Genomic DNA, 23876 nt, shown 5'->3' with positions numbered 1-23876 from the left:
GGTATGCTTTTGATGGAATTCATTCTGTTTGGACATTGGATGTTGCATTTGACCTAGTTTGTGATGTTTTGGTCATGAAATGAATATGGTGAATGATATGAGTATGGGATCAATTGTATTGGCTTTCTATTTGTTTGAATTTGATTTTGGTTGAATATTACTTGCTGTTTAGATTTTTTTCTCCCTTTTGGACCCTAGGCTTGGCCTAGTGGTCTAGTTTCTCACATTTGGTTTGACTTTTCAGGATGAAATGCACAATGCTTAAGGAGTTTGCTTCAAGTCAATTAAATTGAGATTGTTTGATGTTGAGCACTAATTTGACTTTGTTTTGTAGGTTGTGAAGCTTGAGCTTGGGCTTATAGCTTGCACTTGTGTGCATTAACTTGTGTTGTCTGTATAGATTAACTTTTGCTGTTTATTGTTGGTCTGTCTGAGTACTGATGATACTTGATTGATTTCAGGTACATTTAGTCGCTTACAGTTCTTTGAGAACTTGCTTGCTGCTGCTTGGTTTTTAAACCACTTGAGGTAGGACTTCTATTCTTCATGTAGTCTGGAAGACCTGGCCTGTTACTTGGCCAGGCAACTGTCTGAAGTCCTCCTTAAGAGGCGATGTTTGTGGTTGTTTACATTTGTGCCAAGCAGGTAAAGACCTCTATGAGGCAGTTGGTGGATCAAAGGGATATGCAATCTATCCCCCACTATTCTGTGAGTCGTCCCTCTGCTCACACGGCTGTGTGTTGATGCATTGGGACACAAACCCAAGATCTTGTGCTGTTGCACAATCGAGTCAGCGTCTTTGAGCGTAGAAGGGTCCCTCCATTCTGGACCCACGCTCCTTTGTCTGAAGCTCTCCCTGGTCAGGGATAAGAGCTGTGAAGTCTAATCTTCACTCACCTTTCATCTGCTTCACCTTAGCCTCGCAATGGCAAGGTTAAGAGCGAATACTACCCATGTACAGATGACTTGCTTCGGCAGTCAAACCCATTGTTTGAGCCCACTTGACTGGTTATAGTGTGTGCTTTGTGAATATTTGTTTGCTTTGTTTGTTTGTATGCTTGTATGCTTGCTTTCTTCCTGGATAGGATTAGCTTGCCGTTGTGCAAGTAGGTAGAAACCTCAACGTAGGGCAATGATGCATGACAACACTAGGCTCGAGTACAACTCCCTGGTAGTGTGTCTTCCCTTGGTTTCTGGTTAGATTTTCTTTCCCTTTCAGGGGAACTACATCGCCCTGATCCTCGTTCCAGACGAGGTATGTAGGCAGGAGACCGCGCGAGGTCTCTCCGGGCACTTTTTTTCTTTTTGTGTGTGTTTGCTTGTTATCTTCTTGTGCATGTTTGGTTCGGATGCCGACGTAAGCCCAGTGATTGGCGGTCGGGCTCCACGTTTGCCCTCTGGTGTGCGTTTTGGTTCGGATGCTGATGTAAGTCCAGTGATTGGCATTCAGGCTCCATGTTTGCTTGTGTTTTTGTTTGCTTGTTTGGCGTGCGTGAGCCGAACTACGGCAGCTCTGATTCTCGTTCCAGACGAGATACGTAGGCATAGGATGCGACGTCCTATCGAGCTCTCCTCCTCCTAACCCCACCTGTGTTGTCTTCGGTGCGTGTGTGTGTGTGATATTTTAGCAACCTTTTCTTTTCTTAGAGCGTGGATCCCGTCGAGTACGACGGACGTGAGGGGTGCTAATACCTTCCCCTTGCGTAACCGACTCCCTTACCCTTTCTCTTTGGTCGCAAGACCATTTCCTTTCCAGGTTTCTCTGAGCGTTTCCTTTCCCTATCCTGGGATAAATAACGCGCAGTGGCGGCTCTGTGTTGTGTTTTTGTTTCAGCCCGCCGATTATTTTTCGCGGATGCGACACCAGGTTTAAATTCAGGTTTTCTTTCTACATCACCTTGGATTTGTTCTTACCCCTTGCGCTTTGCAACAAAGAGTAGGCTACTTGTCTTTTGGGCCAAACCCAATTTGCTAATAAGCACCGTTGGTTTATCTTTCTAAATATTTCTTTAGGTTAAGTAAATAAAATACATTTAAGTGGGTAATCTTGTTAATTATTCTAATGATAATTAATCAATTTATTTGTCCATTTGGATGACTATTAATTAAATTATTTAGGTACTTAGTTGAATTCTTTTAATTAAATAACCTTTGACTAAGTCGTTTTATCGATTAATCCTATATTGATTAAAGATTAGAAACCATTATGAGAGAAAACTCTTAAGAATCTCTTAAATTAATTTTGAATGAAAAGGAGAATAGTAAGCTTCCGCTTCACTATCTCTCGACTATTCGAACAATTGGCGTACGCCATATTGCTCGGATCTTCGTCATTCAATTAAAACCCCAAAAACTCTATAAAATTAAAACTACTTCCTCAAGATTAATTAAATCCCAAAAGTTTCATTATTTAAATTAATTTTGAATGAAAAGGAGAATAGTAAGCTTCCGCTTCACTATCTCTCGATTACCCGAATAATTGGCGTACGCCATATTGCTCGGATTTTCGTCATTCAAATAAAATCCTAAAAATCCATAAAATTAATATATTCCCCCAAATTAATTAATTAAATTCTAAAAGTTTTTTTTAATAATTAATATTTAAATGAAAAGGAGATTAGTAAGCTTCCGCTTTATTATCTCTCGATTATTCGAATAATTGGCGTACGCCATATTGCTCGAATTTTCGTCATTTAATTAAAACCTAAAAAACTCTATAAAATTAAAATTATTTTCTCAAATTAATTACAAATCCTAAAAGCATTATTTAAATTAATTTTGAATGAAAAGGAGAATAGTAAGCTTCCGCTTTATTATCTCTCGATTATTCGAATAATTGGCGTACGCCATATTGCTCGAATTTTCGTCATTTAATTAAAACCTTAAAATTATATAAAATTAAAATCATTTTCCCAATTTAATTATTCTAAAAAGTCTTTATTTTAAATAATTAATCTTTAAATGAAAAGGAGATTAATGAGCATCCGCTCCATTATCTCTCGATTATTCGAATAATTGGCGTACGCCATATTGCTCGAATTTTTGTCATTTAATTAAAACCCCAAAACTCCTTAAAACTAAAATTACTCCCTCAATTAATTATAAATTCTAAAAGCTTTATTTTAATAATTAATCTTTGAATGAAAAGGAGAATAGTGAGCATCCGCTTCATTATCTCTCGATTATTCGAATAATTGGCGTACGCCACATTGCTCGAATCTTCGTCATCAAATCAAAACACAATCGAATAAATTCAAATTATTTTCACAAACCAAACAAAACACCCAAACACATCAATTCAACTTGTCACCCCCGTGTGACCGAAACCCTTTTCAAAAAGAACAATGTTTAATCCTTTCTAATGCGCACAATAAACCAACGCTTAAGCCTCCGCCGAGAGTAGACAAGCCAGCGTTTAGCCTTTAGGACGCGATCTATACAGCCGTTCCTTAAAAGACACCAACAAAAACCGTAGTTGCCCGAACTACGAATGCTCTGATTTCCTTATTGCACAATAAGGATACGTAGGCACGAGATTGCGAGATCTTGGCGAGCACACTAATAAAAAACCTCCCATTTCCCCTTTTGAGGTCTTCATCCATCTCTATTAAATATTTAATTACTCAAAGCAAACAAATAACAGTTAACTAACATTCAAATAGCAAATTAGACTAAAAGGTTCCCGTTGAGTACAACGGACGTGAGGGGTGCTAATACCTTTCCCTTGCGTAATCGACTCCCGAACCTGAATATGGTTGCGACGACCATTATTCTATTTTCTAAAAGGTTTTATCGATATTTTCTTATTCCTTCATTGGAATAAATAAAGTTCGGTGGTGACTCTGTTCGAACATAAATTTTTTCCGCGACCATCGCGAGGAATCGTATTTTTCGAGATGCGACAGATGGCGACTCTGCTGGGGACAAGCTCCAAGCAAGAGAGAGTCAAGCCTAACTTTGTCAATTTGCTATGAATGTTAAAATACCGCTTTTTATTTGCTTATGTATATCTTAATGTATTATTTATGCTATGTAATTTATTCTGCTTTGTGTTGGGTGATCTATGGTGTTTGCACATGTTGTGAGATAAGCTTCGTACCCGAGCTTTGAGAAAAACTTAGAACCCGGAGTTGTGTAGTATTGAACCGGGGGGTGTACACCTCATTGGGACAATACGAGAACTCCACCTAGAGTAGATCTGTTCAGATTTTCCATCATAATATGGCTAGCCCATTATTGCGAGGAAACGTTGAACATGGTCCGTGACTCTGGGAACCTCATCTTAAACTGAAGTCCGTCTTCATGATTGGCGATCGTGTAGTATTGAACCGAAGGGTGTACACCCTGTTCGAACAATACGAGGATCCCACTTAGAGTAGACCGATTCAGAACTTCCATTTCAATGTGGCTAGCCCATTATTGCGATGGAAGACTGAACTTGGTCCATGACTCTAAGTTCTTATCATGAAAATGAATAACCTTAGTAGCAATCCTTGATGTGTGGGGTAAAGGACATAGAACCGCTGTTAAGTTGAAACTTGTGATATGTGTGAAACCTGGATCCCTGTCGTTGCATAAACATCATGTTGCATTCATTATGAGCATAGCAAAATCATTTACACACTTTTTATTTTCAGGGAATTTCAAAATTTTCAGTAAATTAAGCATTCAAGAACGAATGGAGACAGGAAAGAAAAAAACATTCCAAATCAAAGCTAAGGTACCGTGTGTGAAGAAGTTCATTGCATTCAGAGATGGGTTGACTAATATCCGTCGAGACGCATTCACACTCAAATACGGGAAGATTCTACACTTGTTGTCTGTACCAGTACAAAAGGATGCTATTACCGCACTAGCCCAGTTTTATGATCCACCACTCAGAAGTTTCCGCTTTAGAGATTTCCAGTTGGCCCCGACTTTGGAAGAATTCGGAAGAATATTGGACTCTCCTAAGCAGAAGAAGGGACCATACAGGGGGCTAGGTCAAATCCCTAAACCCGAAGAGTTGGCAGAAGTACTAGACATCCCAGTCAAAGATCTAACCCCTAACATCAAAATTTGGGGGAAGGTGCAAGGAATTCCACAAGAGTACCTGGAGAAAACTGCTCAAAGCTTTGCTAAAGCCCAGAAGTGGGAAGCCCATGATACTATTATGGCTTTACTTATTTTTGGGTTGTTGTTATTTCCTAACATGGAGAAGTTAATTGATGTAGCAGCTATTAGCGTGTTTTGGGCCGTCAAGGTTAAGAATGAAGATTCAGTACCCGCACTCCTAGCAGATGTTTATCACACCTTGCACTTATGCTTTGAGAAGGAGGGAGGACTGATGTTATGTTGCATACCACTCCTTTACCAATGGCTTGTCTCTCATGTGTTCAAAGAGGTTGATACAATTGAAAGTATGAATGGATATGAGTGGTCTCAAAAGCTAGTAGGACTCACTGAAAATACCATTATTTGGTATCCTCATGGCCTGAATGTGGGAGATACAATTACTGGTTGTGGAGAATTTCCGAATGTACCATTGATAGGGTCAAAAGGATGCATTAACTACGATCCTATTTTAGCGATGAGGCAGTTGGGTTATCCTATCACCTATAAGCCGGACGACCAGTTGTTAGAAGGTTTTGTGTTCCATGATATGGAGGATCTTGTTATGCTGAAAAGGGTTATCCGAGCCTGAGAAAAAGTTCGCTTCAGAGGACAAGACAAAGGAAAGGGTGTCATAGGGGATAGAGAACCCTATCATCAATGGGTCACCAGAAGAAGTCAAGAGATCAAGTTGCCATTCATCCTCGACCCTCCAACTCAACCTCCATCACTAGAACCCATCCCTGTCTCCATGGAAGAAGTGGAAGCATTGAGGGCTACTATAGCAAGACTTGGACGAGAAAATGAAGAGCTACAGACCAGCTTCCAGCAAGTTTCAAATGAAAGAAATGAAATAAAGTGGGAACTAGAGAGGAAGAAGGCCCAGCTTGAAGCGACTGAGGAAAAGGTCAACAAGAAAGAACATAAGAGAAAGAAAGTGAAGGTAGGCATGGAACAAGCTGATCACTGCCTAGAAACCATTAAAGAGCAGTTGAGACAAGTTGAGAAAGAATGCCAGAAGAATAGGCGATGGTGGCTACGAGCTACAGAAGAGAAAAAAGAAGTTAGAGAGATATTGGAGGCTAAAATACAAGATCTCACTATCTCCCTCCATAATGCTGAGACCCAAGCCGAGCACGAGTGCCGACTTAAAGAAAGAGCCCTTGAAGCTTCTCGAGTCACACCTACAACTTGAGCTGAGAAATGTCAAGAAGCAAAAGATGCAAGAGAAGTTGCTCAACATTGGAAAGATAGATTCGAGACATTCCATCAAGACAGTGTGATATGGCTAAGGGAAAGAGAGCAAGTCATTGAGGATTACGATACCTTTAGGAGAACTATCAATTTCTTGCAAGCAGACAAAGATGGGTACCGTGCAAAGCTCAACGGTTTGGTACAATTCTGCAACTGGACGACCCAAGAAATGCCTTGGAGGTTGAGAGAGGCAGTGGAAGGATTGGACCAACATGACACGCATCCCGCTGTAATCCATTTTGTTATGATGTGTGAGGGGATGGTGAAGAGGTTCAAGCTTGAATTAGAAGAACTCATAACTCGAAAGACTGCTGTGTGATTCTTTTATTTTTCTTATATTCAGTTTAGTATTTGAGCTGTATCGATTTGGGCGGTTATGCCTTTGTACTCCGTACTTTAAACATTTGAATGGAGGAGGATGATCCTCATTTTTATTTCCTGACTTTATGTTTTCTTCGAATGCTTAATATAACTACAACCGTGATGAAAATTCCCTGAAAATAAAATATGCATAACATTCGCATCCTCATGCATCACGCTTCATAAAAACAAAAAAAAACAAAAAAAAACTTACCCAACCTTTTGCCCTCTATCCAGTAACACTGACTAATCAACACCGGTACGAGACGCGAAGCAAATACAAGATGACGTTAGAGCAAGTGGAGGCTAACCAAGCTACCATGAGGTCAGACATCAATACGATCCAAGAGAAGATGGATCAACTGCTGGAAACAATGCTCGCCATCGCCCAGAGAGAGAGGGTTGCGGATGCAGAAGATGAGGCTAGAAGGAATGATAACCCATCAAGTTTGGTCCACCAAGATGAGAGCTTCGTCCACGCCAAGAAGAGTCTGGTTCATATACCAGTAGGAAGCAAAGGAGAAGGGGATCGTGTAGAGCCTTCTGAGGCGCCTGCTCATTATGGGTCCGAAATGGGAGATGACCCATACGAAGCTTTCTATGTGCCTGATCATCCGAAGCCAAAGATACTTCCTGACCCTGCTGCAGATAGGCTTCGTGCCTTGGAAAAGAAGATCAAAGCTATCGAAGGGAATAATATCTTCGGTGCCTCTGCCATGAACATGCGCTTGGTATCAAATTTGGTCATTCCGGCTAAATTTAAAACTCCTGATTTCGAGAAATACAAAGGCCAGACTTGCCCAAGAAGTCACCTAGTGATGTATTTCAGGAAAATGGCTGCTCATACCAAAAACGACAAACTGCTCATACACTGTTTCTAAGATAGTTTGAGTGGAGCGTCTCTAAGATGGTACATGAGCTTAGAGCAAGGGCGGATTCAAAGCTGGGAAGATTTGGCTGACGCATTTCTCCGTCAGTACAAATATAATTTGGATATGGCACCCGACCGAATGCAGTTGCAAGGGATGGCAATGAAAGAAAAGGAGTCCTTTAAAGAATACGCCCAGCGATGGAGAGAGTTGGCTGCTCAGGTAGAGCCACCATTGTCTGAAAAGGAAATGACTGGAATATTTGTGGACACGTTGAAGGACCCATTTTTGATAGATTAGTGAGCAGCGCAGCATCCGATTTTGCACATCTGGTCACAATCGGAGACCGCATAGAAAAGGGTTTGAGAGATGGAAAGATTTCAGGAGCCGTGGCAACCTCTAGCGCACCGAAAAAGTATTCTGGAGGCTTTCAGAAGAAAAGAGAGGGTGAAACGAACGATGTATCTAGAGGCTACAAGGGGAAGCAACAGGCTTCATATGGCCAAGTCGCTGTCGTGGTACCCATACCCTATCAACAACCCATACAACAACAACCAATGTATCAACCACATCATCAACAACCTCGTCAACAACAGAATACAGCACCACCAAGACAATTCAAGCCAAGGCATCACTAGACTGGTCATCTCTTCTACCCCCAGCCAGGCTCTGTTGAATATCTCTGCCACCAGATAAAGGTCAAATACCCCTAGCTAAGGAAGGGTCATCAATACAAATATCTCCGACCAGAAGACTGAGATTTATTTCCCCAGTAGAGTCCCCTGGAAGAACGTTTCAGACACATAGTGCATTCATTACATCATTTCACATCACATACCTACATACAATTTTCGTTCCGCATCATATACATTACATCATTTCATAACATATACATGTATACAATGCTCTCATTTATTCCAGACGCATAATTCACTCATTACATCATTTCACAGCAAACGCATGCATACAACATTTGCATCTCATGCATCATGACATGGCATGAAGCTAACTTTATTTTTCAGGTTAATTATCCTCTTGATACAGTCAAAACAAAGGTCCATTCAGACGAACATCTTTATCAATTACATTCAAGATTCAACTATATCCCTCAGATACTGCCTAGCGTACGGTATATTCCGAGGTGCAGTCTAGCGTACGACTACTTTCTTCTTCAGATACATCTTTCAGATATACTCCGTGTCAACATTCATTCTGACATCTTCCTAACGAAGGCATCTATAAGTCCATCCCAGACATTCATTGCAAATACAACATATACAAATACTAGCAGATATAGCCTAGCGTACGGTTCATTCTGATTCAGCTCAACATATGACTCCTTCAACTCAGATACGATCTAGCGTACGATCCATTCTGACCTTCAACAACTCAGATACGATCTAGCGTACGATCCATTCTGACCTTCAACCACTCAAATACAGTCTAATGTACGACCAAATTAGACCTTCAAGTCCTCAGATTCTGCTCAGTGACAGTCTAATGTACGACCAAGTTAGACCTTCGAGTCCTCAGATTCTGCTCAGTGACAGTCTAATGTACGACCAAGTTAGACCTTCAAGTCCTCAGATTCTGCTCAGTGACAGTCTAATGTACGACCAAGTTAGACCTTCGAGTCCTCAGATTCTGCTCAGTGACAGTCTAATGTACGACCAAGTTAGACCTTCGAGTCCTCAGATTCTGCTCAGTGACAGTCTAATGTACGACCAAGTTAGACCTTCAAGTCCTCAGATTCTGCTCAAATACAGTCTAATGTACGACCAAGTTAGACCTTCAAGTCATCAGATGCCACTCAAATACAGTCTAATGTACGACCAAGTTAGACCTTCAAGTCATCAGATGCTGCTCAAATACAGTCTAATGTACGACCAAGTTAGACCTTCAAGTCATCAGATGCTGCTCAAATACAGTCTAATGTACGACCAAGTTAGACCTTCTGCTACTCAGATGCTACCTAGTGACAGGTACATTTCTGAATTGTAGTCTAGTGTACGACTACCCCTTTTATAAGCAGATTCAGCCTAATGGACGGCTCACTCTGCTCAGATACAGTCTAATGTACGACCAAGTTAGACCTTCATCTGCTCAGATGCTACCTAGTGACAGGTACATTTCTGAATTGTAGTCTAGTGTACGACTACCCCTTTTATAAGCAGATTCAGCCTAATGGACGGCTCATTCTGCTCAGATACAGTCTAATGTACCACCAAGTTAGACCTTCATCTGCTCAGATGCTACCTAGTGACAGGTACATTTCTGAATTGTAGTCTAGTGTACGACTACCCCTTTTATAAGCAGATTCAGCCTAATGGACGGCTCATTCTGCTCAGATGCGGTTTAATGTACGACCCAGTTAGACCTTCATCTGCTCAGATGCTACCTAGTGACAGATACGGTTTAATGTACGACCCAGTTAGACCTTCATCTGCTCAGATGCTACCTCAGATACGGTTTAATGTACGACCCAGTTAGACCTTCGTCTGCTCAGAGGCTACCTAGTGTACGGTATATTTCTGAATTGTAGTCTAGCATATGACTACCCCCTTTTATAAGCAGATTCAGCCTAATGGACGGCTCATTCTGCTCAGATACGGTTTAATGTACGACCCAGTTAGACCTTCATCTGCTCAGATGCTACCTAGTGTACGGTATATTTCTGAAGTGTAGTCTAGCATATGACTACCCCCTTTTATAATCAGATTCAGCCTAATGGACGGCTCATTTTGCTCAAGATACGGTTTAATGTACGACCCAGTTAGACCTTCATCTCCTCAGATGCTACCTAGTGTACGGTACATTTCTGAAGTGTAGTCTAGCGCACGACTACCCCCTTTCCTCATCAGACACAGCCTAACGGACGACTCATCCTGCAACTCCAATACGGTCTAGCATAAGACCCATTTGGATCTTCAACTCAGATACAATCTAGCATACGATCCGGTCTGATCTTCTATCCCCAGTGAAATCACCCGCTTAATGGAGGTTTCGTTCTGCAACTCAGAGACGATCTAGCGTACGATCCATTCTGATTTTTCATCCTCAGCAAAGTCATCCGCCCAATGAACAACTCACTCTGGTATTCGGATGCGGTCTAGCGTATGATCCATTCTGATCCCTTATCCCCAGCAGCGTATAACACACTCTGACTCCCCAACAAAGTCGACAGCATAATGGATAACTCACTATACGGGCTAGCGTATGACCCGGTACGACATCCATGTCCTCAGATATCGTCTAATGTACGACGCACTCTGAAGTTCTCATCATCAAATTCCCTGGATGGCATCTTTAAGCCCATCTCCATCAAGACTAGCTCCTGGTTGACAAGCGCAAATTTTCGGGGCATTCTAGTGTTCAATAATCTTTCACCTCCAGACCACGAACGGCATACCTGCCATCCTAACTCTCTCGGTTCAAGAATATTGAACAGGGGCAGCTGTCATACCCCAAAATTTGCCCATTAATATTTTAAGACATTTTTCAGGGCATTCCAACTCATTTTTATGACACTGATCTTAAAGGAACAAAGGCCCAGCTCATGAATGGCCCAATCCAGAAAATGGCCCAAACTGGCCTGTTCGCTACACGCTCGCCTAGCGAACGTTCGCTACACGCTCGCCTAGCGAACGTTCGCTACACGCTCGCCTAGCGAACGTTCGCTACACGCTCGCCTAGCGAACGTTCGCTACACGCTCGCCTAGCGAAGCTGACAGACAACAGAAAATTTCGGGCTTCATTCTGAGCCCATTAGGTCATAACAAGAGCACTATAAATAGCCAAGCCTTCAGTCACGAAAGGGAGGGGGCGAAAACGAAAAACCGGGACGGAGACGGCCGGAAACCCTGGCATAGCAACCCCGGAGAGTAGCCCAGAGAAGTCGGAGTGAAGAAACCCTGACAGCCGCTCATCCGCATCGAAGTTACCGCCGCCCAACTCAACCCGATACCAAAAGTGACTTGCCAATTCAGCAGTACCACTCCATTGCAAACAGGTTTGTGTATCATTATTGTTTTATGCTTCCAATTTGTAAATCTCTAAATACATAATGCATCATGATTGAATTTTTGGATATGTAATTAGACTTTGCATGTGAATTCCAGTACGCCTGAATATCCTGAGTGTTTGACCATATTATTCCTGTAATTGAATGCAATAAGGCATACAGCATGCTGAGATCATACTGTTCTGAAATTCAAAACCCGCAGCCGCTCGCTAGCACATCGCTAAGCGAGCATGTAGCGAGCATTCGCTAGGCCCTCGCTAGGCGAGGCAGAGGCGAACGGGACAGCCGTTGATATTTGTTATGTCCTATGCGTAACCTGATCTATTCTATGTTAATTATGCACTGTTTTGCCTGACATTCATGCTGCTGTGTTTTCTTTTGCGGTGTAATCCTCGATTGCACCCTGACTGGTATTCTAACCCGTTTGCTGAATTGTGTAAAGGTTCACATATCCCAGGAAAAGAGTGTTGTTTAGGCCTTCCACTTTATTTGTGGGATACCCTTATGAAGATCCACCCTAAATTGCTTAATTAATTTTAATGTATTAATTTTAATGTATTGATTTTAATGTGGAGATTCATCCTAATCACCTAATTGACTTTAAAATACAGCCTTTAAATAAATGATCTCATACCTCTCTTTGTTACCCTACGATTACGGTATTATGGTCATGTCCCGCGAATGTGGGGATGCACTTAGCAAAGACCCTTCGGTTAAATCATCATAGTCCCTCGAATGTTGCCTTTGTCCCTCGATGACCCTTCGGTGCAGCCTACGGTTAAATGATGATAGTCCCTTCGAATGCTAAGGTATCCTCACAACTGTTGCCTTCGATGACCAATCGATGACCCTACGATGACCCTTCTACATCCAAAGGATAAAACTACTTACTTCTCAATAGTAAGGACAGTTTTACCCTCATAAGGATAGGAAATGCCCGGAAAGACCTCGAACAGGTATAACCCTTAATTGCTCATTCATAACCTAAAATACTTTTCACACCTCACACATTTCAAAACATCATTTTTAGAAAATCACCACTTGGCATACATTCGCACTAGAATCATTGCCGAGTTATATTTTTCTAAACGACTTTCAAAACTAAACGAGATAACCACTTTGTATACATTCATACGAGAATCATTACAAAGTTAAATTCCCCATTTTCAAAACATTTCCTACACATTTCTCAAACACTTTTTCAAACTAGAAAAACATAAATGATTGAGCAATTAAGAGCCCATGGATAACCATGGATACAAAGGGTGCTAACACCTTCCCTTTGTATAATGTACCTCCCGAACCTAAGAATCTAAATTAAGGTCTTTCCTGTTCTTTTCCACCTTTCCTTATTGGATAAAAGAAAAGTCGGTGGCGACTCTTGCTAACCGCGACATTGCGATTAAAAAAAACACAAAAAGTCAGTTCACCGTATGACAGAACTGGCGACTCTGCTGGGGAATTACAAAGAGAGGTCACCTTAAAAATCATTTATGTTTTAAACTGTTCCTTCTTTTAAGGGTATTTTATGCTTGAGTGAAAGATCCTACACCCGGATCTAGTGTACCTTAGGTAAGTAGCAATAGATCATCGCGACTATCCGGCGTATACTGGAATGGTTAAAATGATGGCTACGGTTAATGTGACACTTTGGATGTCCTGATGTTCCTCATGTTTACTTGAGGAAAAATTTGGCATTCGCGTGGTGTCATCAAAGCATTAACCAGACCTTTAGAACCCTAATTGACTCATCCTAGCCATTAGAAAGTAGTGAGATAACTGACTTCGGTTCCGACTGGGGTTGGTTGAGACTCGATACTACACTCTTTGAGATTGGACTTTAGGGAAGCTTTGGTCAACCACTTGGCGTTGCACTGAAGTGGACTTAAAGAAAGGTCGATGATCTGAGATCCTTCTAGAACCCGGTTACTATTCTAGGACAGGTTGAACCAACCAAACTTCAGTGGGGAGGGTACTTACCTATGGAACTCATGCAAGCCTTAAAACTTAGGAATGATGGTTGTGTGACTTGCTTGTGCTTGTTATTTACTTAACATCATAACATCATCATAACATCATGGCATTGAACTAACCGTTTCGAGGACTTAGGGATTTAACTTTGCTCTATTTTGTAAAAAAAAAAAAAAAAAAAAAAAAAAAGAAAAAAAAAAGTTTCCTTTTTTTGGTAGTTTATGCAAAGTTAAATTCCAAAAGTCCTTGAAAACATTTCATACATTGCATAGCATAACATTGCATAACAGGTGTTCTAAAGGGATCAATATTCTCACGGTTTTCATGCAAACAGAAAAATGGACCTCGAACAAACTGTCAAAGATCTCCATGCTCAGAATGCTCAACTCCAGGAGATGATCTTGAACTTATCCAAGGGGCAGGAAGAACTGAAGGCTCTCTTGCTCGAGAAGAAAAAAGAAAAGAAATTTGTGAGGCACATTAACCCAGGAAGAAGGCAGTTTACGAAGATCAATATGACTTTAGCACAAGCACTGCAGGGTATGCTAAAAGCAAATTTAATTACCCTCAGAGATCCTCCTGCAAAACCCAACACTACTTCTCCTAGTTATAATCCCGACGCCAGGTGTGCGTATCACTCCGATAGCCCCGGGCATAATACAAACGATTGTTGGTCGTTGAAGAATAAAATTCAGGATATGATCGACGCCGGAGAATTTGAATTGGATCCGCCTGAGACTCCTAAGGTCATCACTGCTCCTCTGCCTGATCATGACAAAACTCTTAATGCTATAGAGGATGCTGACAGCGATTGCGACCTGGATAGCTGGGTCTACCCAACAATTGGTGACGGACTCAATAATTGGAAGGCTGAAGACACTATCCCGATTTCCTTTAGTCGGGAGTAATTGATATTGCTATTTTAGTATGTCAAAAGCATTGTGTCTATACCCGGGGCATAATAGCTAATTTTAAGGGTTTGTCATAAGCATATTCATATTCAATAAATTAATGGACTTTTTGCATTCAAATATTGCGCTCTTTATCTTTCCTGTCATTTTTCAAACAAGCTATGTTTCTTGCACACACTCACGTAACAATTTACCGATCCATATCCACTCTAGATCTTGTTGGTAATGACTCTGCTACTGTTCATTATGACTTTGAAAATCCGATCTACCAAGCCGAGGATGGAAGCGAGGAAGATTGTGAAGTCCTTGGAGAACTTGCCCGACTACTGCAAGAAGAAAAGACTATACAGCCGCATGAGGAATCAATTGAAATTGTAAATCTGGGTACTGAAATAAACAAGAAAGAAGTCAGAGGTTTCTTGGGGCACTTGAATTACATTGCCCGATTCATTCCACACTTGACTGCTACCTGCAAACCCATCTTCGAATTACTAAAAAGGAAAAATCAAGAGATGGTATAGAATGATGAATAACAAAATCAGGAAATATCTCCAAGAACCTCCAATTCTGATGCTACCAGTTGAAGGAAGACCTCTAATCATGTATTTGACCGTGTTAGAAAATTTAATGAGGTGTGTGTTGGGGCAACATGACGAGTCTGGTCGAAAAGAGCATGCCATATACTGCCTTAGCAAAAGGTACCGACTGTGAAACAAGATACTCACAGCTCGAGAAAGCTTGCTGTGCTTTGGCTTGGGCTGCTCGCCGACTAAGACAGTATCTGTTGAATCATACCACTTTATTGACTTCTAAGATGGATTCTATCAAATATCTATTTAAGAAACCTGCTGTCTCCTGAAAGAATTATCACTAACAAGGGTACTAATTTGAACAACAAGATGATTACTGAACTCTGCACGCAGTTCAAAATAAAACACCATAACTCTTCCGTACCGGCCAAAGATGAACGGCGCCGTGGAGGCTGCTAATAAGAGTATCAAGAAGATCATACAAAAGATGACAGTAACGTACAAAGACTGGCATGAGATGTTACCATTCGCTCTCCACGGTTATCGCACTTCAGTGCGCACTTCGACAGGGGCAACTCCGTTCTCTTTAGTCTATGGAATGGAAGCCATCTTACCAGTGGAAGTTCAGATTCCCTCTCTAAGAATCATGAAAGAGTCGATCAGATAAATTTGATTGAAGAGACTCGCGGCTGTTTGTCATAGGCAAATATATCAGAAGCGCATGATCCAGGCATTTAACAAAAAGGTCAAGAGACAGGTGTATCAAATTGACGACTTGGTAATAAAGCGTATCATTCTACCACAAGGCGATCCCAGAGGCAAATGGACTCCCACATACAAAGGGCCATTTGTAGTTAAGAAGGTATTCTCTGGTGGAGCCATGATGCTTGCTACAATGGATGGCGAAGAGTTCCCGCATCCTGTGAACGCTGACATAGTTAAAAAAATACTACGCATAAAAGAGACCCGCTAAGTCGACGTATCTAGGCAAAAGTAAGGGCATCCCGGCGAACCAAAAGGGTTCGGGCAAAAATTAGGGATAAACATATACAAATGTACACCCGGCAAGTCGAAAACCTGGAAAGGCGACTTGGGCAAAAAAGGGTATCCTGGTGAACTGAAAACCCGAAAAGGCGGTCCAGGCAAAAATTAGGGATTAAAGCTAAGACTATGTCCCGTTCTCAGTCAGCTTCAACCAAGTTCCAAGGACTGAACAAGCCAATCACTTCTATCCGACAACAGGAGATGAGACGCTTGAAGACATAATGACAGTAGTGGAATTAAAATCAATAGGACTTTTTCTGCATAGCTTTCTCTTTGTTTTTTTTGACGATTTCCTCTTACTAGGGTTCTGTCTCCTTGTACACAAATTGCCTGTTTACAGGCCCTCTTTCAAAATCAATACAATTTCATTTCCAAAAAGATGCTTTTGTTTTTACTTTTCTGTTTTGTTTGCGTAAACGTCCATTGATTTACTTTGAATTGATTTATGCATTTGAATATGATCAATGTTTACCAAAAAGGCATGCCTAGAATAATAATAGCAATTACTACACGACTTCAGGATCGAGGAGAAGGTCTAATCACGCTTCCCAATGAATCCGTTGCTAATTTGATTCCCCGGCAACGCCAGTTATTCCCCAGAAGAACTTGGCATCACTAGACTGGTCATCTCTTCTACCCCCAGCCAGGCTCTGTTGAATATCTCTGCCACCAGATAAAGGTCAAATACCCCTAGCTAAGGAAGGGTCATCAATACAAATATCTCCGACCAGAAGACTGAGATTTATTTCCCCAGTAGAGTCCCCTGGAAGAACGTTTCAGACACATAGTGCATTCATTACATCATTTCACATCACATACCTACATACAATTTTCGTTCCGCATCATATACATTACATCATTTCATAACATATACATGTATACAATGCTCTCATTTATTCCAGACGCATAATTCACTCATTACATCATTTCACAGCAAACGCATGCATACAACATTTGCATCTCATGCATCATGACATGGCATGAAGCTAACTTTATTTTTCAGGTTAATTATCCTCTTGATACAGTCAAAACAAAGGTCCATTCAGACGAACATCTTTATCAATTACATTCAAGATTCAACTATATCCCTCAGATACTGCCTAGCGTACGGTATATTCCGAGGTGCAGTCTAGCGTACGACTACTTTCTTCTTCAGATACATCTTTCAGATATACTCCGTGTCAACATTCATTCTGACATCTTCCTAACGAAGGCATCTATAAGTACATCCCAGACATTCATTGCAAATACAACATATACAAATACTAGCAGATATAGCCTAGCGTACGGTTCATTCTGATTCAGCTCAACATATGACTCCTTCAACTCAGATACGATCTAGCGTACGATCCATTCTGACCTTCAACAACTCAGATACGATCTAGCGTACGATCCATTCTGACCTTCAACCACTCAAATACAGTCTAATGTACGACCAAATTAGACCTTCAAGTCCTCAGATTCTGCTCAGTGACAGTCTAATGTACGACCAAGTTAGACCTTCGAGTCCTCAGATTCTGCTCAGTGACAGTCTAATGTACGACCAAGTTAGACCTTCAAGTCCTCAGATTCTGCTCAGTGACAGTCTAATGTACGACCAAGTTAGACCTTCGAGTCCTCAGATTCTGCTCAGTGACAGTCTAATGTACGACCAAGTTAGACCTTCGAGTCCTCAGATTCTGCTCAGTGACAGTCTAATGTACGACCAAGTTAGACCTTCAAGTCCTCAGATTCTGCTCAAATACAGTCTAATGTACGACCAAGTTAGACCTTCAAGTCATCAGATGCCACTCAAATACAGTCTAATGTACGACCAAGTTAGACCTTCAAGTCATCAGATGCTGCTCAAATACAGTCTAATGTACGACCAAGTTAGACCTTCAAGTCATCAGATGCTGCTCAAATACAGTCTAATGTACGACCAAGTTAGACCTTCTGCTACTCAGATGCTACCTAGTGACAGGTACATTTCTGAATTGTAGTCTAGTGTACGACTACCCCTTTTATAAGCAGATTCAGCCTAATGGACGGCTCACTCTGCTCAGATACAGTCTAATGTACAACCAAGTTAGACCTTCATCTGCTCAGATGCTACCTAGTGACAGGTACATTTCTGAATTGTAGTCTAGTGTACGACTACCCCTTTTATAAGCAGATTCAGCCTAATGGACGGCTCATTCTGCTCAGATACAGTCTAATGTACGACCAAGTTAGACCTTCATCTGCTCAGATGCTACCTAGTGACAGGTACATTTCTGAATTGTAGTCTAGTGTACGACTACCCCTTTTATAAGCAGATTCAGCCTAATGGACGGCTCATTCTGCTCAGATGCGGTTTAATGTACGACCCAGTTAGACCTTCATCTGCTCAGATGCTACCTAGTGACAGATACGGTTTAATATACGACCCAGTTAGACCTTCATCTGCTCAGAGGCTACCTAGTGTACGGTATATTTCTGAATTGTAGTCTAGCATATGACTACCCCCTTTTATAAGCAGATTCAGCCTAATGGACGGCTCATTCTGCTCAGATACGGTTTAATGTACGACCCAGTTAAACCTTCATCTGCTCAGATGCTACCTAGTGTACGGTATATTTCTGAAGTGTAGTCTAGCATATGACTACCCCCTTTTATAATCAGATTCAGCCTAATGGACGGCTCATTCTGCTCAAGATACGGTTTAATGTACGACCCAGTTAGATCTTCATCTCCTCAGATGCTACCTAGTGTACGGTACATTTCTGAAGTGTAGTCTAGCGCACGACTACCCCCTTTCCTCATCAGACACAGCCTAACGGACGACTCATCCTGCAACTCCAATACGGTCTAGCATAAGACCCATTTGGATCTTCAACTCAGATACAATCTAGCATACGATCCGGTCTGATCTTCTATCCCCAGTGAAATCACCCGCTTAATGGAGGTTTCGTTCTGCAACTCAGAGACGATCTAGCGTACGATCCATTCTGATTTTTCATCCTCAGCAAAGTCATCCGCCCAATGAACAACTCACTCTGGTATTCGGATGCGGTCTAGCGTATGATCCATTCTGATCCCTTATCCCCAGCAGCGTATAACACACTCTGACTCCCCAACGAAGTCGACAGCATAATGGATAACTCACTATACGGGCTAGCGTATGACCCGGTACGACATCCATGTCCTCAGATATCGTCTAATGTACGACGCACTCTGAAGTTCTCATCATCAAATTCCCTGGATGGCATCTTTAAGCCCATCTCCATCAAGACTAGCTCCTGGTTGACAAGCGCAAATTTTCGGGGCATTCTAGTGTTCAATAATCTTTCACCTCCAGACCACGAACGGCATACCTGCCATCCTAACTCTCTCGGTTCAAGAATATTGAACAGGGGCAGCTGTCATACCCCAAAATTTGCCCATTAATATTTTAAGACATTTTTCAGGGCATTCCAACTCATTTTTATGACACTGATCTTAAAGGAACAAAGGCCCAGCTCACGAATGGCCCAATCCAGAAAATGGCCCAAACTGGCTTGTTCGCTACACGCTCGCCTAGCGAACGTTCGCTACACGTTCGCTACACGCTCGCCTAGCGAACGTTCGCTACATGCTCGCCTAGCGAAGCTGACAGACAACAGAAAATTTCGGGCTTCATTCTGAGCCCATTAGGTCATAACAAGAGCACTATAAATAGCCAAGCCTTCAGTCACGAAAGGGAGGGGACGAAAACGAAAAACCGGGACGGAGACGGCCGGAAACCCTGGCATAGCAACCCCGGAGAGTAGCCCAGAGAAGTCGGAGTGAAGAAACCCTGACGGGCGCTCATCCGCACCGAAGTTACCGCCGCCCAACTCAACCCGATACCAAAAGTGACTTGCCAATTCAGCAGTACCACTCCATTGCAAACAGGTTTGTGTATCATTATTGTTTTATGCTTCCAATTTGTAAATCTCTAAATACATAATCCATTATGATTGAATTTTTGGATATGTAATTAGACTTTGCATGTGAATTCCAGTACGCCTGAATATCCTGAGTGTTTGACCATATTATTCCTGTAATTGAATGCAATAAGGCATGCAGCATGCTGAGATCATACTGTTCTGAAATTCAAAACCCGCAGCCGCTCGCTAGCACATCGCTAAGCGAGCATGTAGCGAGCATTCGCTAGGCCCTCACTAGGCGAGGCAGAGGCGAACGGGACAGCCGTTGATATTTGTTATGTCCTATGCGTAACCTGATCTATTCTATGTTAATTATGCACTGTTTTGCCTGACATTCATGCTGCTGTGTTTTCTTTTGCGGTGTAATCCTCGATTGCACCCTGACTGGTATTCTAACCCGTTTGCTGAATTGTGTAAAGGTTCACATATCCCAGGAAAAGAGTGATGTTTAGGCCTTCCACTTTATTTGTGGGATACCCTTATGAAGATCCACCCTAAATTGCTTAATTAATTTTAATGTATTAATTTTAATGTATTGATTTTAATGTGGAGATTCATCCTAATCACCTAATTGACTTTAAAATACAGCCTTTAAATAAATGATCTCATACCTCTCTTTGTTACCCTACGATTACGGTATTATGGTCATGTCCCGCGAATGTGGGGATGCACTTAGCAAAGACCCTTCGGTTAAATCATCATAGTCCCTCGAATGTTGCCTTTGTCCCTCGATGACCCTTCGGTGCAGCCTACGGTTAAATGATGATAGTCCCTTCGAATGCTAAGGTATCCTCACAACTGTTGCCTTCGATGACCAATCGATGACCCTACGATGACCCTTCTACATCCAAAGGATAAAACTACTTACTTCTCAATAGTAAGGACAGTTTTACCCTCATAAGGATAGGAAATGCCCGGAAAGACCTCGGACAGGTATAACCCTTAATTGCTCATTCATAACCTAAAATACTTTTCACACCTCACACATTTCAAAACATCCTTTTTAGAAAATCGCCACTTGGCATACATTCGCACTAGAATCATTGCCGAGTTATATTTTTCTAAACGACTTTCAAAACTAAACGAGATAACCACTTTGTATACATTCATACGAGAATCATTACAAAGTTAAATTCCCCATTTTCAAAACATTTCCTACACATTTCTCAAACACTTTTTCAAACTAGAAAAACATAAATGATTGAGCAATTAAGAGCCCATGGATAACCATGGATACAAAGGGTGCTAACACCTTCCCTTTGTATAATGTACCTCCCGAACCTAAGAATCTAAATTAAGGTCTTTCCTGTTCTTTTCCACCTTTCCTTATTGGATAAAAGAAAAGTCGGTGGCGACTCTTGCTAACCGCGACATTGCGATTAAAAAAAACACAAAAAGTCAGTTCACCGTATGACAGAGGGCCTTCTGACATTGAGGGAGCTGAAACCGGCTGTTTTTCCATATCCACCAGGATATGATGCTAACGCCCATTGTGAATTTCACATGGGAGCGCCCGGCCATACTCTGGAGAATTGTTTTGCATTCCAAAATAGGGTACAAGACCTGATTGAAGCAAAAGTTGTTACTTTCACTCCAAGACGCCCGAACGTGAACACTAATCGCATGCCAACACATGGAGATGCTTCCGTCAGTGCCATTGAGGAGAGTGATCAGGGAGAACTGATTCTTAAGGTTGAAGAGATTCAAACTCCTATCACCATGATAGGGGCACAACTGCTAAAAAGTGGTCTAGTCCCAGAGGAGCTAGTCAATGATGAGAATGATAAAGGGTTGAGGAATTTTATACAACAAATGCTGGATCGAGGCGAATTACAGATAAATCGCCGTGTTAAGAACAAGGGAGAGGAGGAGATAGCCGTCATGGTGGACATCCTCTATGATGAGGTTAACGTGGACATCCCTTTTGATGAGGTTAACGTGGACATCCCTTTTGATGAGGTTAATGTGGCCATCCCTTATGATGAGGTTAATGTGGAAATCCCTATAAACCCATTGGTGATAGAGTTTCCAGCACCGTTCGCGTATAAGGATGAGAAGGCGGTACCGTGGATATATCATCCCAGAGCTTTTAAGCAAGGGCAGGAAGACCGACCCGTAGTAATCAATGAACCAAACGTTACCTCAATTGTGGGGCCAGCCGGAATGATGCGCAGTGGCCGAGTGTTCGCGCCAAGGGCTGTTGATGCTTCTACAAAAGCCAAAGGGAAAGAAGTTGCTACTCCTGTCCAAATCCCTGTCCCTAGTCGAGAAATGCAAGAAATGCATTTGTCGCCTAAAGCTGCGGTCACTCGTGAGGAGGTTGAGGAATTTCTAAGGATAATCAAGAAAAGTGATTATAAAGTGGTGGACCAACTGAATCAAACACCTTCAAAAATCTCCATGTTATCTCTGTTGCTCAACTCAGAAGCACACAGGAATTCTTTATTGAAAGTGTTAAGCGTAGCACATATCACGAAAGACATAACGATAGAACAGTTTGATGATGTGATAGCGTGTGTAACCACTGGAAATTTTTTGGGGTTTAACGATGATGAACTGCCAGTTGAGGGAAAGAACCATAACAAGGCCCTACATATCTCCTTGAAATGCATAGACACTATACTATCAAGGGTATTAGTAGACACGGGTTCCTCATTGAATGTCATGCCAAAAACCACTTTGATAAAGCTGCCGATGGAGGGGATGAATATGAAGCCCAGTACCCTAATTGTAAAAGCATTCGATGGCTCAAGACGAGCAGTGATAGGAGAGGTTGACCTACCAATCAAAATAGGCCCAACTTTCTTCAATATCACATTCCAGGTTATGGACATACATCCCGGTTATAGTTGCCTACTTGGAAGACCATGGATCCACTCTGCAGGTGCCGTCACCTCCACTTTACACCAAAAGCTAAAATTCATTACCAATGACAAGATGATTGTGATTGGAGGGGAGGAGGATATCTTGGTTAGCCACTTAACATCTTTCCGATATATCGAGGTGGATGGCGAGATAACCAAGACACCATTCCAGTCCTTGGAAGTGGTAAATATGATGGCTGTCCAACAGACATTGGAGACTCCGAAGTCAGGACCGTCCATGGCCTCGTGGCAAGGAGCTAAGGCTGTGATGGAAAGCGAAAGTGCTCAAGACTGGGGCAAAGTGGTGGAAGTGAACCAGAAGCGAGACAGTTTGGGTTAGGGTATGACCCATCGTCAATTGAAGCCGGTAACCAACATGATAAGGAGCATATCCCTCCTGTAGAGGAAACGTTCACCAGCGCTGGCCACATTTTTGGCAACCAGGTGGCAATGATCAATGTTGAAGATCACAAGGAGGGGGTGTCTAGTTGGATACGACAGGTCGTGCCTAATGAAGAGCTGACAAACTGGAAGGCTGTGGAAGTCCCTCAATTTTTTCAAAAGTAATTTTATTATTTTAGACAAAACCCTGTGCTCTGCCCAAGGCACAGTGGCGTGTTGTAGGGCTTCCTTTATCTTTTTTTAAGAGTTTTTATATCAATAATAAATGGAGATTTGCATTCAATTTTTTGTTCCTTTCCTTTCGTTTTTCTGTTACAAAAATGACATCAATTTTAATGCACGCACTTTCTAAATAAACTGCATAAATCATAACATGCAGAGACACCACCGAGACCATTGATAATGACACTGCTAGGGTCTGGCATGACTTTGATTGTCCAATCTACCAAGCTGAAGATGAAATGGGGGAAGATTGCGAACTCCCTGAAGAGTTGGCCAGATTACTCAGACAAGAGGAGAAGGTCATTCAACCACACCAGGAGGACGTCGAAGTTATCAACCTAGGATCAGAAGAAGATAAAAGAGAAGTAAGGGTAGGCACCGCACTTCAAGATGCAGTGAAGACTAGAT

At 41.9% G+C, this 23876-nt stretch overlaps 2 protein-coding genes across 2 annotated transcripts; both read left to right on the top strand.

Annotated features, from left to right (window-relative positions):
* The first annotated feature begins 4678 nt into the window (after positions 1-4678).
* On the top strand, positions 4679-5683 carry LOC127131314 (uncharacterized). Its single transcript, XM_051060238.1, has one exon. The coding sequence runs from the start codon at positions 4679-4681 to the stop codon at positions 5681-5683; it is 1005 nt and encodes a 334-aa protein (XP_050916195.1).
* Positions 5684-21390: 15707 nt separating this feature from the next.
* On the top strand, positions 21391-23184 carry LOC127131313 (uncharacterized). Its single transcript, XM_051060237.1, has 2 exons — positions 21391-22803; positions 22984-23184. The coding sequence occupies exons 1-2, from the start codon at positions 21391-21393 to the stop codon at positions 23182-23184; spliced, it is 1614 nt and encodes a 537-aa protein (XP_050916194.1).
* Positions 23185-23876: the final 692 nt, after the last annotated feature.

Source organism: Lathyrus oleraceus, chromosome 3, assembly GCF_024323335.1.
Source record: "Lathyrus oleraceus cultivar Zhongwan6 chromosome 3, CAAS_Psat_ZW6_1.0, whole genome shotgun sequence".
Lineage (NCBI taxonomy): Eukaryota > Viridiplantae > Streptophyta > Magnoliopsida > Fabales > Fabaceae > Lathyrus > Lathyrus oleraceus.
This window is presented reverse-complemented; position numbering and strand designations above follow the sequence as displayed.

Coding starts and splice junctions, on each gene's coding strand:
- LOC127131314 (XM_051060238.1), top strand. CDS start 4,679: ATGGAGACAGGAAAGAAAAAAACATTCCAAATCAAAGCTAAGGTACCG.
- LOC127131313 (XM_051060237.1), top strand. CDS start 21,391: ATGACAGAGGGCCTTCTGACATTGAGGGAGCTGAAACCGGCTGTTTTT. Junction 22,804..22,983: donor TCTTCAATATCACATTCCAG/GTTATGGACATA, acceptor CGATATATCGAG/GTGGATGGCGAGATAACCAA.